This window comes from Camelus ferus, chromosome 1 (assembly GCF_009834535.1).
Source record: "Camelus ferus isolate YT-003-E chromosome 1, BCGSAC_Cfer_1.0, whole genome shotgun sequence".
NCBI lineage: Eukaryota > Metazoa > Chordata > Mammalia > Artiodactyla > Camelidae > Camelus > Camelus ferus.
The window spans coordinates 84,260,282-84,277,182 of NC_045696.1; the positions used below are offsets into that span (position 1 = coordinate 84,260,282).

Here is a 16,901-nt window from a genome sequence, read left to right on the forward strand (position 1 = left end):
TGTTTATACTTACCCTCCAGGAAGTTTTATCTACTCTCTTGGCTCTAAAGACCATGTCGACTTTGATGGTGCCCAAATTTACATCTCTAACTCATACCTCCCCACGACTCTACTCCCCCTGACTCTAACTATACCTCCCCCAGACCACTCATCCCCCCCGACTCTAACTAACCTCCCCCCGACTCAATCATACCTCCCACGACTCTAACTCATCCTCCCCCCAGACTCTAACTCATACCCCCCCCGCTACTCATACCCCCACGACTCTATCAACCTCCCCCGACTCTACCCCCCCCCCGACCTAATCATCCTCCCCCGACTCTAACTCTCCTCTCTCCTACTCCCCCTGAGACTCTAAACTCATCACCTCCCCCCCCCCCCCGACTCTAACTCATACCTCCCCCCGACTCTAACTCATACCTCCCCCCGACTCTAACTCATACCTCCCCCGACTCTAACTCATACCTCCCCCCGAGACTCTAAAACTCATACCTCCCCCCGACTCTAACTCTAACGACTCTACTCATACCTCCCCCTGACTCTAACTCATACCCCCCATCCTCCCCCCCCCTGACTCATACTCATACCTCCCCCGACTCTAACTATACCGCCCCCAGACTTCTAAACTCATAACCTCCCCCCCCGACTCTAACTCATACCTCCCCCCGACTCTAACTCATACCTCCCCCCCCGACTCTAACTCATACCTCCCCCCTGACTCTAACTCATAGCTCTCCCCCTGAACTTTCAACTCAAGCACCTAATCAACACCTCTCCTTGGATGTCTAACGAAAATCAGTAATTTAACGTGTTCAGAATTCAGCTCTTAATATCTCCCCAACAAATTTTCTCCCTCCAAGGTCTCCTCATGTCAGTAAAGTTCAATTCAAATGTTACCTATCCTGACTGCACTTTGTAAAATAGCAACAGCTGAACTGTACTCTCTATTTTTATAAGCTACATCATTCATCTACGCATCCTTTATTACCTTTCAGTGTGTGTGTATATATATGTATGTTTATTTATTTTCCACTTTCACACAATGTAAACTTCATGAGTAGGGGTTTAGTTTTGTTCGCTGTCCTGTGCCCACCACCTAGAATGATGCCTACAATTTAATAAGTATTCAAAAATTTGTTGAATGAGTCATTTCTTTAAAATTTTTTCTGTAATTGAAAAGCATTGTTAACATTGAAGCTAACTGAAAGGAACGTATCCACTATCTTTTGCAATTAAAATATTGCACACCCTTAGGAAGCAGTTCCCCCTCAAAGAATTGAATGATTATAAGTAATACTTATGGATTACTATCACTAATATTTATTATAATTTCAGAGAATTTAGCTATAATCACTTCTGATTTAAGATTGTATTACTAGCTTTATTTCATGGCAGTTTTAACTGGGCTCAAAGAGTTAGAACACTAAGTCTAACAAAGCACTAATAATATTAAATGTAAAACCTTGGCTCTGATATAATGTTCTTACTATTACATCATACTATTTTTTTTCTTACTTGATGTAATAGTGGACAATAATTTAAGGAATTTTAGCAAATTGTACCTATCCAGAAATGTTTAGAAAATATAAACAAAATACAAACAAATTCATGAAGCTGGAAGTATGATAGCTGAAAGGAACTTATTGGTAGAATTGAATTGCTGAAGACTACCATTCGTGATCTGAAAAAGTATTTGCATAAGAGCTCATAGTTAGTATTTCTTGTGAATCCTGTTCAATGTTGAGTGCTGTTTAAAGGCCATGGAATTTGAACAATATGGCATATGTAGATAAGACGACCTGGAAATAGAGGATCTGTTTTTCCAGAGAAGGAAAAGCAAGCAAAGGACATCTCAGACAGGATAAATAGCATGTGCCTTGGCTGGAAAGCAGATGAGAGTGATGAAGCATGTGCAGTGATTACAAAACTGACTTGCCTGAAAACTGTTATAAATAGAAGCCAGGATTGAGGCCCTAACTGTTCTTAAGGAATTTCACTAAGATTTTAAGAAAGGGGGTTCTTCAGTTTGAAATGAAAATAATATTCCATGATACTTGTCAAAGCACAAAAAGTAAGTTACTTAAACATTCAAGCTCGGCGGATGTAATGAGGTTGACTGTGCCATGTGGTGTTGAACTCTGAGATTACCTTGTGTTCTTAGCTTCCATCACTCTGGATGATCATGCCGACTGGATCATCAGAGTCAACCTTCCTATATCGTATGGTAGGGCTTGCATCAGGGAAAACTGTGTGTGGGAGGTAGGGGTTGAGAACTTGCATTTTGGGTTTTTGAATGTCAACTTTACCTGGTTTACCAACTTTACCTTTAGCTATGTGATCTTCAGCAAATGACCTAATTCCTTTGTAGTTCTGTGTTCTCATTTGTAAAATGGGGATAACACGGATAACAGTAGTGTAAACCTCAAGGTTATTGCAGATGATTGTTAATACATATGGAGTATTTAGCATTGTCCCCAGCATGTGGAGAGGAGACAGTAAGTTGTATGCCTTTTTTAAATTGAAGTATAGTTGATTTACAATGTTGTGTTAGGTTCAGATATACAGCATAGTGATTCAGTTACACATACATACATATATATATATTCTTTTTCAGATTCTTTTCCATCATAGGTTATTACAAGATATTGAATATAGTTCCCCAATTGTATGGTTTTTGATGGCATACAATTTTCTTTTGTCCTGTTGCATTCACATATATTGATAAAACCCTTAATTTCTAGATTTCTTCTTTTTAAAAGAAATTCCAGTAGCTTTAGGCTGTTTCTGCATGGCAAAAATGAAATGGATATTTCAAAATTATATATTAATTTGGCAAATGTGGATAATTTAATTAAACTCAAATGGATTCTGAAGGCTTAGCATAACTGATCTAGCCTTAATTAAATTAAAAAAGATATTTGCTAAAACTGCACTTGGGTGTTCCATCATCGAAGAAGCATCTGCTGTAGAATGGTGTCCTTATCTACGTTTTTGGTATGTTCCTGCCAGATATACAAACTGCCTAAAAAGATTTTCCAGTTGGCGGTCATTTTAACCCAATTTAAATCCAAATATGCTTGTATAACAAAATATATAAGCTTACTCTGCAACTCCAGCTTTGATCTTCCAGTACAACATCCGTTTGGCTACTTGGATGAAAAGTCTGTTGTTAGAAAATACTTGACTTAGAATTATATGCTGAAGCTGACTCTCAGTCCTCTCTATTTATGAGAAATTCATTAGAATGTTAGCAGATATATTGCAGAGTACATTTTGAAATCTACACTAATACGACAATACTACCATATGTGTATGTGAACTTACAGCTTTAATTAAGCACTTAAAAATTATGGATGTAAATAATGTTTTATCATCATTTCTTTTTTTTAAATTTTTTCCCATCTTTTTTTTGGGTGGGTAATTACGTTTATTTATTTATTTATTCTTAGAGGAGGCAGTGGGGTTTGAACCCTGAACCTCATACATGCCAGGCATGTGCTTTGTCACTTGAGCTACATCCTCCCCACATTATCATCATTTCTTTAAGAGACTATAGCTCTTGAAACAAGAGTTGAAAGGGTAGGAGTAGTTCCCATAGTAAGGATAGTATTTGTTTTTCTTCTACTTAAATAAAAAATCCAATTCTGTGTAGCTAATCACATTTGAAAAATACATTTGGATTTTGATAAATACCAGACCATGCAATCATTTAACATATTAGATCTTATTTTATTGAAGACTTTATCAAGAGTTTTTCAATAAATGATTAGTCCTGAAATTAATGGCCACTGATTAATTATTAGTAATGTAGGTCACGGGTAAGAGCTTGAACTTTGAGCCAGACTCTGGGGTTGAAATCCTGGCTCCATTAGCTGTGCAGCTGGACAGATTCTCAATCATTATGTTCTTTTGTTGGCTCATCTTCACAATGGAGATACAATGACCATGCTAACCTTGTAGGGCTGTTCAAAGGATTAAATGAGATGACACATTTGAAGCCCTTAGAAGTGAGTGAGTGCTCACTAAATGTTGTGGGTATGGTTGTTGTTATTTGGTTCTACCCTTCCTTTTTAGTTTTATTTTAGTTATATAAAGTTTCTTACTCTTTCAATCTTTTTCTTAGTATTGCCCTAAACCTTTTTTATTTAATAAACATAGCTACATTATTGTAGGTAACTACATCATTATATGGAGATTTGCAATACCGTTTAAAAAAAATTAATGGACTCCTATTGGGTTTTTTTTTTTTTTAGTGCCGTTTGTTTTTTTCTGAGCATTAACTTTTTTTGTATATATATTTTTATTGAAGTATAGTCAGTTTACAATGTGTCAATTTCTGGTGTACAGTATAATGCTTCAGTCATGCATGAACATACATATATTCATTTTCATGTTTTGTTTCACCATAATTTACTTCAAGATATTGAATATAGTTCCCTGTGCTATACAGTATGAACTTGCTGTTTATGTATTTTATATATAGTAGTATCTGCAAATCTCAAACTCCCAATTTATCCCTTTCCACCTTCCCACGCCCCTGCCCCCCGGGGTAGCCATAATTTTGTTTTCTAATGTCTGTGAGTCTGTTTCTGTTTTGTAAATAAGTTCGTCTTTTTTTTTTTTTTTTTTTTCAGATTCCCCATGTAAGTGGTATATGGTATTTTTCTTTCTCTTTGTATCTCATTTCACTTAGAATAACAATCTCCAGGTCCATCCATGTTGCTTCAAATGGCATTATTTCATTATTTTTTATGGCTTATTGAGTTTTTAATGAGTTTAGTCTGCTCTTTTTCATCCTGTACATTCTAATGCCTTGTTACTCTGTGTGAGGTCTGCACCCAGCAGCCAAATGAACATTGCCTGGGAGCTTGTTAGAATGAAGGGTCTCAGGTCCCATTCCAGAGTTACCAAACCAGAGTCTGCCCTGTAACAAAGGCCCAGGAGTTTCATATGCACTGTACAGTTTGAGAAGTTTCACTCAATTACCCATTTCAGTTCGCCACTGACCAGTACAAGGCGGAAGAGTCTGGTCTACCTCTCCCCACTCTGCTCCAGCTGCTGTATGCTTATCATTCCCTGATACCAGTAGAGAGGAAGGAGGAGGGCAAAAGGTGGTGGGCACTCTGAGGGGAGAGCTCACACAGGGAACGTGAGCTCCTTGGTACAGACTTTCTGACATCCTCTCTCCAAGCCCTCATGCTCTCTTATTTGTGCTACTGGTTGTTCTCAAGCTAAGCCAAACTCAAGAAAATGAGGGCTATTAGCCATTTGCACTATTTTTGTCATACTGTGGAGGGTGTTGGAGTAGCTGTACAGCTGCACAGTAATAGTTACACTTGCAGTAAAAATTCCATTTTCTTTTCTTACTTTCATTCTTGCACAGGTATATCACAGGTACATGTATATCACATTTTTCAACTTCTCCACAAATTAAAAAAATTACATTTTAACACCACAAAGAATTTGCAAGATAAATATAAACTTATCCATACTCATTTCGCCAGTAATAAACACTGCTGACATGCTGATGCAGTTCCATCTAATTTTTTTCTTATACTCTTTTTCCTTTGAGGAGTCTTCTAAGAATGCTTTTAAAACCACCTTTTGAGACTCTCCAGTGAAGTAGTGGCATTCAAAGAAGTCTGTGGGGATTTTTGGAGACATAGTGTATGCATCTTTTCAAACTAACTGTGCCATGTAAATCCATACAGAAAGATAAAAACACTTGTAAAAATGAAGTAGTTTTGACCCAGAGATACGGCTGTTTAGTTTTTATCCATTCAAGAAGTTTGATTTGAGGTGGCTGGTTTCTTGAATAATTTATTCAGAAATTATACATACATACGTGCAGCTAGCATATATATCTAATACCTACTTGCCGCTGTTATATTTATTTTGGTATGAGAGTAATTAGAGTTTACAAGTTAATTTTGGTCAGTTATATCTTAACTGGGACAAATGGTTGAATTCATTTCCTTGAATTTCTCAATTATGATGACATCTAGGTGTGTAATTGGATAAATAAAGTGAGAGCAATGAGTTTTTTATGCGAATATTTTCTCAAAGTTATATGTTATAAGACAGTATGATTTTTCAATATCTTTTAAGGTATGCCTTGAATGTGGAGAGGATTATTGTTCGGGATGCTTTGCTAAAATTCACCAGAAGGGGGCACTGAAACTTCATAGAACAACTCTTTTGCAGGTATGACTTTAAAATGCTTTACTTGTAGAGTATTTGTAAAATGTTTCAACACAAAGACATTTAAAACATGTTTAATTGTCTAGAATTTGGGATGGTTTACATTAATTTCTAAAATTCTGTTACTTACAGTCTTTATATATAACTTAACATTATTTTACTGAACACTAATCGGGATATTATTTTGCTGTTTAAACTGTCTTAATACAGTTCCTGAAACACTTAGCTTGATTAGAGTCTTTACATTATGCATTCTATCTGCGAACCTGACATTTAACAATTAGATAATATTTTTATCTATTGTGGTTTCAAATGAACACGTGATTTGTTTAAAGTGTTATTTGTATCTAGTTTATAAATAGAAGTCTCATGTTTTCTTCCCATGTTTATTTGAAAAAGTTAGTCTTTTACTTGTCCTCCCCAATTATCATTTAAATAAGCTTATCTCTTGGGTTTCTACTTTTCCTCCTACATATCAAAAGCTTTTATTTGTCCTCATATAGTCATTGTTTTTTGAAATGCCTAAACTCAAATCCTGTCAGGTGGCTCTAAAATTCTAATTCTTAAGCAATAAATATAGCTAAATATAGATATGACATTATATCTGTTACATTTAATGATGCATTGATTTGTCACAGATTTCATTCATTATACAGACATTTACTCAGCAAATATTTATTGAATACCTTTTAAAAAGCAAGGTCAGTGCTAGGCAGTGACCTTACACAGATAAGTAACCCTAGGATCCTGCTCTTAAGGACCCAGACATAAAAGTGACAGCTGAGGACCTTGTGTAATGGGCTAAAGATCTTAATATTATCTTGCAGGTTTTGTCATTATCTGTATTTAGAAAGATCACTGATAGATTTCAATCTTTACATGTTGCTTCAACGTATATGAACATTGGTGGCTCTCAGATACCGATGACCCCATTCACGATAACCACGAAACATAAAACTGACCTTTCTCATATCAATATTTACCAAAGTCAGTTACTTTTGAGTGGCTACTCAAAGTTTAGAGTCTCCCAACATAAATGATGGAGGGGAAACAAACAAAAAAACGCATTCACCTGCCTCAGGAAGTATCACACCATGAAAATGAATGTATTTAAAAGTGAGTATAATTGTTAATATATAAATAATATAGAATTTAAAAGCACTCCACTTTAAGGGTACGGAGTGTAATTACCCCATGAGTTCTCATTAGGATTTTCTTTTCAGTGATTTATTCAGCACGTTTTCTGAGTTATCGCTCAGTGAATTTAGGCACTGTGCTAGCTGGTATGGAAGATACAGAGAAGAATGAGACACAGCTCCTTCCCTCAACTTCAGAATTTGACTTTCAAGATTTATCCTAATCTGAATCTCTTTTCTCTCTCCCTTTCTTCCTTTCTCTCTTCCTGTCTTCTGTCCCTTTCTGACTCTCTTTCTCTCTCTCTCATACACACACACATTCAATTTCAAAAGGCAGTCAGACTTTGCTGTAACATGGTTTATTGCTATCCAGAGGCAGGTATGATATGGGTCAAATCATGCTTACTAGAAGCAACACGACATAGCTTACATATTCTAAACATTGAACGTTTTTCTATTCCATGTTAATGTCATTAAAAATGCATATATTCTCTATCTTAACATAGAAGAACGTGATCTTTGTAAATTAGATTCTTATAAAATTCTAAATGTGGAGTTGTTAGGGAGGTGAGAGGATTAATATTTACTGAGTAGAAGCTTCATCTCATCCCAGCATCACGTTTTCTAGTTTTGGTCACAGGGGAGGGGAGTTTGGTAAGCCAGAAATAGTAGAGTGGTATTTAAATTCCTAGTGAATTTCAAATTGTGGAAAATGCATTTATTTCTAAAAGTTAGCATAAATAAATTTCATAATGTGTATACAAATCAAAGAGCATAGCAAATAGCAATGAATCTTGAGAGGTTTTTTCCAAACACAAGGGTTCTTTTATGTATATATTTTAAAGTTAAATAACGATTAATAACTACATATCTTCTGTATTCACGTTACTCCTCTGGATTGCCTTCTAGTTTGTGGTGACCGAAGTTGCTACTTGGTGCTATCCTGAGGATGGTCCTGGGTCACTCACTGTCTGATAGGGAAGTCGAATTGTGAGGCTGACCCTCAGAAAGGAGCAAACAGAGATCACTGTACTGGGAATGAAACATACATTGTTGCTACCCTCTTTTTATATAATATGATTTTATGTACTTAGATTGCTAAGTAATGAAATATTTTGAAGAAGGTATCTTATCTTCAGATAATTCAAGTAAATTTGACCATTTATTTATTCAGCAAAAATTTTTAATTAAAAAAAAATTTTTAAAGGATACCAGAAATGTATAACCTACTCCTTCCCATTTTAGTAAAGTGTACAGTGAATGGAGTCTCACTAATGTAATGTGCTGGTGACTCCTGCTCCTTATGTTGACCGTGGCTGTTGCAACGGTTCATAAGAGGCCTTGAGTAGCTGGTGTAATTTGCAGAGCTACACATTCCCCCTAAGAGATTTGCTTTTCAGGTTAGCACTTTATTTTGCTCCTCTGTCATGGCCTTACCTATTCTTTGCCATCGCTTCTTGACTTTAATCGATTGTCCCATTCACTCTCTGCCATCTTCTTACTATTTCCGTTTAGCCCTTTGATGTTTTTTCACTCATCTTGCTTCTTCCTCCTGGTTTCTATCATTGCTCCTGTCTTTCCCTGTGCATTAAGGTTCTTGGTGCTGTTGTGTCCTGACCCAATGACCATTGCTCAGCAGTGAGTGGATATCTCTTTCTGTTTAGCCTTCATTGAGTGGCCATAGTATTTTTTATTTTTCTACCATTTTGGTAACTATCAAAGTCATTAGTTTTTGTTTTTTTTTGTTTTTGTTTTTCTTTGTATAACTGTAATATATAATATTGTACATCAGCTACATCTCAATTAAAAAAAACACATTGTGGAAGTCATGAGTTTTTTAACTGCTGAATTAATACCTTAATCTGAGAAGTTAAAGCAGACATCTTATATTTGAATATCAAACATTACTGTATAAAAAGCAAGCACTCTAGGCTAATCGCTGCTGTACTTTATATTATTTAACCTATGCTAGGGTTTCCAGTTATTTTAAAGCACAGTCTAATTTGAGTATGGCAAACCCTTTCAGCCCCCAGTCTACAGACCAGTGAGTTTTTACAAAGTTCATGCTCAGTAGGGACCGTTATCCTGGCATATCTTGTTTCACTTAAAGGATAAATCCCTGAAAAACTGAAGGCAAATTGTGACGAATTACATGTTGACTAACATAGTTTTAAAGGGTCTTTCTTTTGATTTATGATTGATTTATTATTGGGAATGATTCCAGCACAATTTTTTTATTTTAACCTTCTCAAACCTCTGTTAAATAGTTAATTATCTGCAAAACAATGTGTAAATGCATGAGGGGAATTATTAAGGATGAAAATTCTACTTCTATATTTAGAACGATTTTCAACACTAAGGGTTGAAACAAAAGGTTTTTTTCACTGGGTAAGCCTCACATTGATGAAAAATAAGGTCTTAATATAGTAGGCATTCCTATTTCCTTTTAACACCAAAAGATCAAACAGAAGAGACAAGGTTAATCAGAGATAATGGAAAATAGGGGGAGAAACAAACAGAAGACATTCCGTTGTGAAGTATGACATGCACAAAGGGAGGCAGGATTAAGTAAATCATTAATAGATTCTGGTAGGTATATTTCCTTAATTGGAATGGAGATTTTCTTAACTGGAAAAGAGAGACCTTGGGAAAGGGGGGTGGTGGTTAGTAATGAGAGAAGAGATAATTGAGGTAGAATTTCCATGTTTTTTAGTATGAGGGATTTATATACAGCTTCTTTACTTTTTTATCTACAAGTAAGGTATGCCTATATAAATATGGATTATAAGTGGAAATATTTGTCTGCTTGCTTACAGGAAAATAATTACCAGGCAGAACCTCAGTTATCACCAGAATACTATTTATGCTTTCTGACTTTATGGCAGATTTTGTTTTCTTTCATTTGTCAATGACCAATATCAGCTTTTAGGCTCACACTTTCGTTATTCTGTTAATGTTCAGTGTACTACAGTATTTTTAGGCCATAGCTAACCATTCTGGATAATATCATGGTTACTTTCATGGTTGCTCATAATGTACACATTTTAAATGCTATGTATAAACATACAGACGCTATGTTGTGCCTCCCAGATCCTCCTCTTTAGAACTGAGACATCCACTTCCCTAGCTGCCTGGAGTGTTGCCTGCAGATGGATCATAGTTGAATCTGTCCCCAGGAACTGCCCTTGCTCAAGGAGAACTGCCACCTCCAAGCCTACACTCCACCCCTGGAGACAGCCCATACTCTGGTCCAATACCTGGTCTATGTTAGGGTATGAATTCCCAGCAACCTCTGTCTCAACTGGGGACAACTGTGATGGCCATCACAGCTCCTCCCTTGGGATTGGCAGCTGCTTCAAATTCATCTGCTTCCCTCACTGGCCTATAAGATGTTCCTCTCAGAGCACTCCCCAGAAAAAGCCAAGCAGGCGAATCTCAGAATTTGTTTCCTGGCAAACCTGACCTGTGACCACATGTAATTCAGACTGAAATGATCGATAATTGTTGGCCTAATTTTAGAGTGTACTGCAATTTTTCAAGGTCAATATATAGCAGATCTTTCTTCACTTTCCAGATTCTTAACCTATTGAGAAACAGATATTAGAGTCAGAAGGTAGAAATTAAAAAATCAGTTGTATTATTGATACAATCAGAATTGGTGACTGTCACATGTATGTTCAGACAAATTCAGCTTCCTGATACTTCCTGAAATTGAACATTTTTGTCCCCTGCACCCCCAAATTGTAGATATTTCCCTTTGGCAGGGCAGGACCTACCCAGAAAAACTCCTTACTGGATATCTAGGTTGGAATGCATCCCTCTCTGGGCAGCCCTTAGAGAGAGAACCCTGAAGGAGCAGAGATGGGCATGCTCACTTTCTTCTCCCAAAGGTTCACAGATGAGATAGAAATACAAGGATGGGAAGTAAATGTTCCCCTAAAAAGGAATTATGATAAATTCACATGATTTTAGAGTCCAGGTGATGCCAACATCCTAAAAAAAAATGCATGAATTCACTATTTATAAATATAGTATTATATATATGACAAGACAAAATATTTTAAAAAATTTATTAACAATCTAATATCAGTGTGTTTTCCCTCTGTTTCTTATATGTGCACAATGATACAAATGAATATTCCTTGCGCTGCAAGCCTGTATGCATAGTCATTCAGTAGGATTATCACTTTGCACTTCCTCCGTCAAACGATATTGTTATTGACTGTCCACTCTTTTATATCTTCTGGTAAGTCTCAAATCCTGTGAGGAGGGAAGCTGTTTCCGTCTTGCCCATCACTGTACTCTTGGTGCTGGACATCATACCTGACATGCAAAAATCACATTTTGAATGAATGAGAACATAAATGAATCCCTACTGATAATGATCAAGCTCCTGAAATAATTTCAAAATACGTTTTAAGTTGCAAAGTTTATTTTTCTCTGAATTTTGAAAACCAAATGTTGGATAATTTAAAAATGTATGGTGTGTTAATATGTCATGTTGGTGAAGGATTAACAAAACCCTTTCCTCTTGTGTCTTAGCATTTGACCTTTAGTTAACTTTCTAGCTCTTTCCCTGGGAAACAGATAAAAGTCCTAATGTCAACTATGTTCCTAGGCAACACACTTAAGGTAAATATGGCTCCTGATGGGTAAATTACATCTAAACAGGGGGACTATAAATACCTGGGGTAAGCCTCAGCTCCCTGAGCGCTGTGAGCTTTGTAACTGGCACATGTACTGGGGGGCTCTAGAAACCTGCAGATGGGGACTGACTCTGATGGGACGTAAGGCTTCTAAACCAGGCATATCCCTCATCTGTCTGAGCCGTACTTACGCGTGAACTGCTGCAAGACTCCCACCAGAGAACAACTAATGCTGTCCCATTAGCAAACTGTTGTTCCTGTCCTTATCCTTCTGAGCAGACTGTTGCCGAGAGTGGTTTGATGACAGCCTGGTGTGTCTGAAAGTTTAGTTTACCCCGGCAGACTCCTTGGAGGACATTACAGTGAAGTCTTTGATTAACCAAAATTTTAAAAAACAGAATGGTGGGATACCCAGAAGATAGATGAAGAACACTTGTAGAGGTATCATTGACAAGAACTTTTTAAAAACGGTTTTATTAAGATATAACTCACATACTCTATAGTTCATCCACTCAAGTTATACAGGTCAATGGATTTTAGTATATTCACAGATAAATGCAACTATTACCACAGTTAATTTTAGAATATCACTTGGAAAGAAGCCTCATACCATTTTGTTACTACTCCCATCCCCCTCTTCTGTCCTCCCCCTAGCCCCCTGGTAACCAATAATCTATTTTCTGTGTCTATAGATTAGTTTATTCTAGACATTTAATGCAAATTGAGTCACACAATGTGTGGTCTTTTACGACTAGCTGCTTTTACTTAGTATAATATTGTCAAGGTTCGTCCATGTGTTGGCATGTATCAGTGCTTCATTTATTTACGGCCAAATAACGTTCCATTGTATGGATATACCATACTTTGTTTATTCATTCATTGTTTGATGGGCATTTGGCTCTTTCTACCTTTTGGCTACTATGAATAATGCTGCTGTGAACATTCATGTACAGGTTTTGTGTTGGCATATATGTTTTAATTTCTCTTTGCTATATCTCTAGTAATGGAATTGCTTAGTCATACGGGAGCTCTAATTTCTAATTGAGGAACTGCCAAAGTGTTTTTTCAAAGCAGTTGCTCTATTTCACACTCCTGTCAACGGAGTCCGAGACTTCTGATTTCTCTGTGACTTAGCCAACACTTACTATCTCACTTTGTGATTCTCGTACCCTCATGGGCATGAAGTAGCATCTCACTGTGATTTTGATTTGCGTTTTCCTGATTACTAATTATGCTGGACATCTTTTCAATGTGCTTAATGGCCATTTTATATATTTCTTGGAGGAATGTTGATAAGGATTTTTGAGGAGACAGTTTCAAATTATGGGTCATATTTTAAATATGGAACATTTTAATAGCTTTCACCAGTGAAACTACATCTGTGATGATATTTTTAGATACCAGAACTAAGAAAAGCTAGGGAAAGCAAAAAGACTACATTTGAAAGGGGCATGGAAAAGAGAGAGTAGGGCTTCTATTACCACCAGTGAAAGGTTGGAAGAACATTAGTGGTTTAGAAGGTATATTACAGAATCAAGTGACAAGGTAACAGATACAGTGGAGAAAGGCAGATCCAGTGCAAAGGTTTAATGCAGAGGTGGCCCGAATCCATCTGACAGGGAAAGAAGGGTGTGTCTGTAATATATATGCTAAGGAAATCTTTAAGATAAAACTAATATATGCAAGCTCAGAAACTTGCAGAGATGTCGTGAGGATCAGATTAAATGACAACAAATATAAAAGTATTCTGCTTACAGCAGGTGCTCCATACACTAGGTTTTATTAGTCAAGATATAATATTTGTAGAAATTCAACACAGTTCCTACACCATCTAAATTTAGAACCTTGAAACCAAAGTATGTTAATGATGATGAGTCTAAAGAATTAATGAAATGGTTACTTTTGGTTTTAGTGATGTTTCTAAAAATATTATAGTAATATATATTTTGGAAGGTTTTTGTGAAAATAGAGTGAGGTAAAAGTTTAGAGAAATACAGACTTCCTCCTTATCCAAATGGAGAATAATAGAATCTCAATATTAGAGGGGAACATAAAGATTGGTCTAAAAACCTGTGACTTGTTTCTAGCCAGTAGAACATGACAAAGGTGAAGGGGTTTTGCAGATGTAATTAAGGTTCCAAATCAGCTGATTTCGAGTTATCCCAGGAGAGCTGATTTGGGGTGGGCCTGGCCCAATCAGATGACAGCTCTTAAGAGGGAACCTGAGACCCTCCCTGAGGCCAGAGAGACCCTCTTACTGGCCTTGCAGAAGTAACCTGTCCTGTAGTGAGAGGGTCAGGGAGAAGACCACATGGCAAGAAAGTGTGGGCAGCCTCTAGGAGCTGAAAGCAGCCCTGGGGCTGGCAGCCAGCAAGAAAACTGGAACCTCAGTCCTTTAGCTTCAGGAACTGAATTCTGCCAACAACCTTGTGAGCTTGGAAGAAAACACTTAATTCAGGAAGGAATGCAGCCTAGCCAGCACTTTGACTGCAGCCTTCTGAGACCCTGAGCAGAGCATCCAGTTAAGCTGGACCTAGACTCTGACCCAGTGGAGACCATGAGGTAATAAATGTGTATTGTTTAAAAAAAAAGATCATTAGTCTAACCACATGGCTGAACCTTTAATCAATCACACTGATGCTGGTTATTTGAGGAGTCTTTATAATTTGCAGGTGCTATAGATTTTTTGTGGAGTCTAATAAATTTTACAGTAGTTTTTTAGTTTGTGTTTTTTATTATATTTTAGGTTCCTTGGTCTTTCTGGGATAAAAATTGTCTGACTGTGATGTAACAGCATTACTATATATAAAAAACAAATATGTCAGGTTATTGATTGTTATTTATTAGTGAGTTTATTCTGTTATGCCTAAAAATCTGTTTTTCAAAGCATCACATATAAAATCACTTGTTCCTCATGTAACTCAAATATGAGTAATTGCTGAAAGCAGCTAACTCATCTGGATGCATTATACATGTAATATTAGTTGAAAACAATAGTAAGTACTTGCTAAAATAATTAATATAGTGTATAATTATATGGCATCAAAACTGCAAATAGAAAGCAGACTGCAGGTGTGAATTTCCTACATGGTTTTCTTGCTGCTATTCTGGCACACTTTTAAGATTGCTCTCTGAATAGAATTTTTAATGTAATGAAATTTGAAAGGCACAATTATTTAGACTGAGATCACATTTTGTTATTTTTCTTAATACCAAGTGATTTAAAGTTTTTTGACAGTATCTTACCTTCTGTGCTATTACATTTATATGCTATATTATCTTATTTTTAGTTTAACTGCATTAGGTGTGTTTATTTCATTATTCTCACATGTCACTTTATGATAGTACTAAATATTGAGTCCAGATTAGTTTTATTTGACACTTACTGTCTATTGAATAGTAAACTGAATTTCTAATCAGGGGCATGTGTCCAGGTCCTTGTTCATTTTTATTATCTCTTTCTGTGTCAAGAAGGAATAATAATACATAAACCTTTGATTAATAAAAACCCGTGGCTTCCATTAGGCCTTTAGAGGAAAGGTAAATCTAAGCGTCCTTTAAGTTTTACTTGAAGTTATACTGAAATAGTGCTGGAATAAGCAATAAACTTCAATCAAGAATTTCACACTTCCAGGATTTGCTTACAATAAGTAGGTTTTTTTGGTATATATTTTTATCCTACTCATGCAAATTTCATATCTGTTTTTAGAAACATGATGAGAACTGGATTTAAAACATGATTCTGTTGTGAGCGCCCCTGTTGCAGTTTTCTTTCACCCTGTAAATATTTAGTTTTCTCCTGTTTCTTCATGTATTTATATGGGGACTTACACTCAAATTCTGTTCTTCTTTCTGGTGTCTGCTATACAGAAATTCCTGCCTTTCGTTTCTCCACCTTTCAGCTGGCCTGAAGGTTAACTTTTTTCTTTCTTCTGTTTGATCCTACTGGTGATAAAAGCTTTGGTTAAGTCATTTATGGATATCATTTATTTCAGCTTTCATAGAAAATTCAGAGTTGACCCTATGGTAAAGCCTTCTTAAGAGAACAAATTTGTACTAAGACTATCTGTCAGGATGGATTCATCAGAAAAGTAAAATAACAGTTTGCTCTGAGAGTAGACAGTATCTTTTAATAGTGTGAAAAAATTGAGAGATGAAGGCTTCTCTTTTTCATTCTTACTTAATGGGTTAGGTTCAAAATTATGTACTTTTATAAATAAATCCTTTTTACTTTGCAAAGATATTTTTACTAGGTGGAAATTTAACGGGCTCATTGCATCTTGTCACAGATACATGATAATTTGCGAAATGTATCTGCTTGGTGTCGTGTTAGTATTCTTTCTTTTCTATGTCGCTCCACACGAGATTCAAATGATTTGCTATTGTCAGTTTTAGATAACAGGATCCTTGTACTATCATCGTGCACCGTGTTTAATGCAACTATAAATAGAAATATGCTAGCAAAATCATCTGTGGAGGCTTCTTCGGATAAATAAATCTAGAGCGAATATTTTGATGATTTTTAATAAAAAGTTTACTTTACTATAAATTAAAGCATAATTTTTCAGTGTACATATGTTACTATCATAACACAGTATATGATTTTTGAAAAACTTCCCATTCTGGACAATCCCATACTTAACTAACAGGGCTTCAGGAAAAATTAGGGTTAGAGGAAGGCCACTCAGATCCTGTGGCGTCTTGTAATCAGAGCCCTAACAAAAGCAGTTACCCATCCTTATAAAACCGCTAACACATGTACCTTGAGGACCTGGGCTTCCTTCTCTGTGATGTAGGTCCTGGAAGCAATTCACTTTTAATGAGATCACTTTTGTCAAGATGAAAACTCTGAATCAAACTGTTGCTTCTTTTATTAATCCATTGTTTTAAATCAGAGAAAGCTTCTTTGTAACTTCTT

The 16,901-nt window shown here is 36.2% G+C and overlaps 1 protein-coding gene across 2 annotated transcripts in view; it reads left to right on the forward strand.

The window, feature by feature from the left end:
• ZBBX (zinc finger B-box domain containing) overlaps positions 1-16,901 on the forward strand; it is a 99,376-nt gene that overhangs the window by 22,188 nt on the left and 60,287 nt on the right. For both annotated transcript variants that reach the window (XM_032484906.1, XM_006183821.3), the window contains exon 7: positions 6,109-6,204. In XM_032484906.1, coding sequence (XP_032340797.1) covers positions 6,109-6,204 — 96 coding nt within the window. The remainder of the gene's footprint in view (positions 1-6,108; positions 6,205-16,901) is intronic.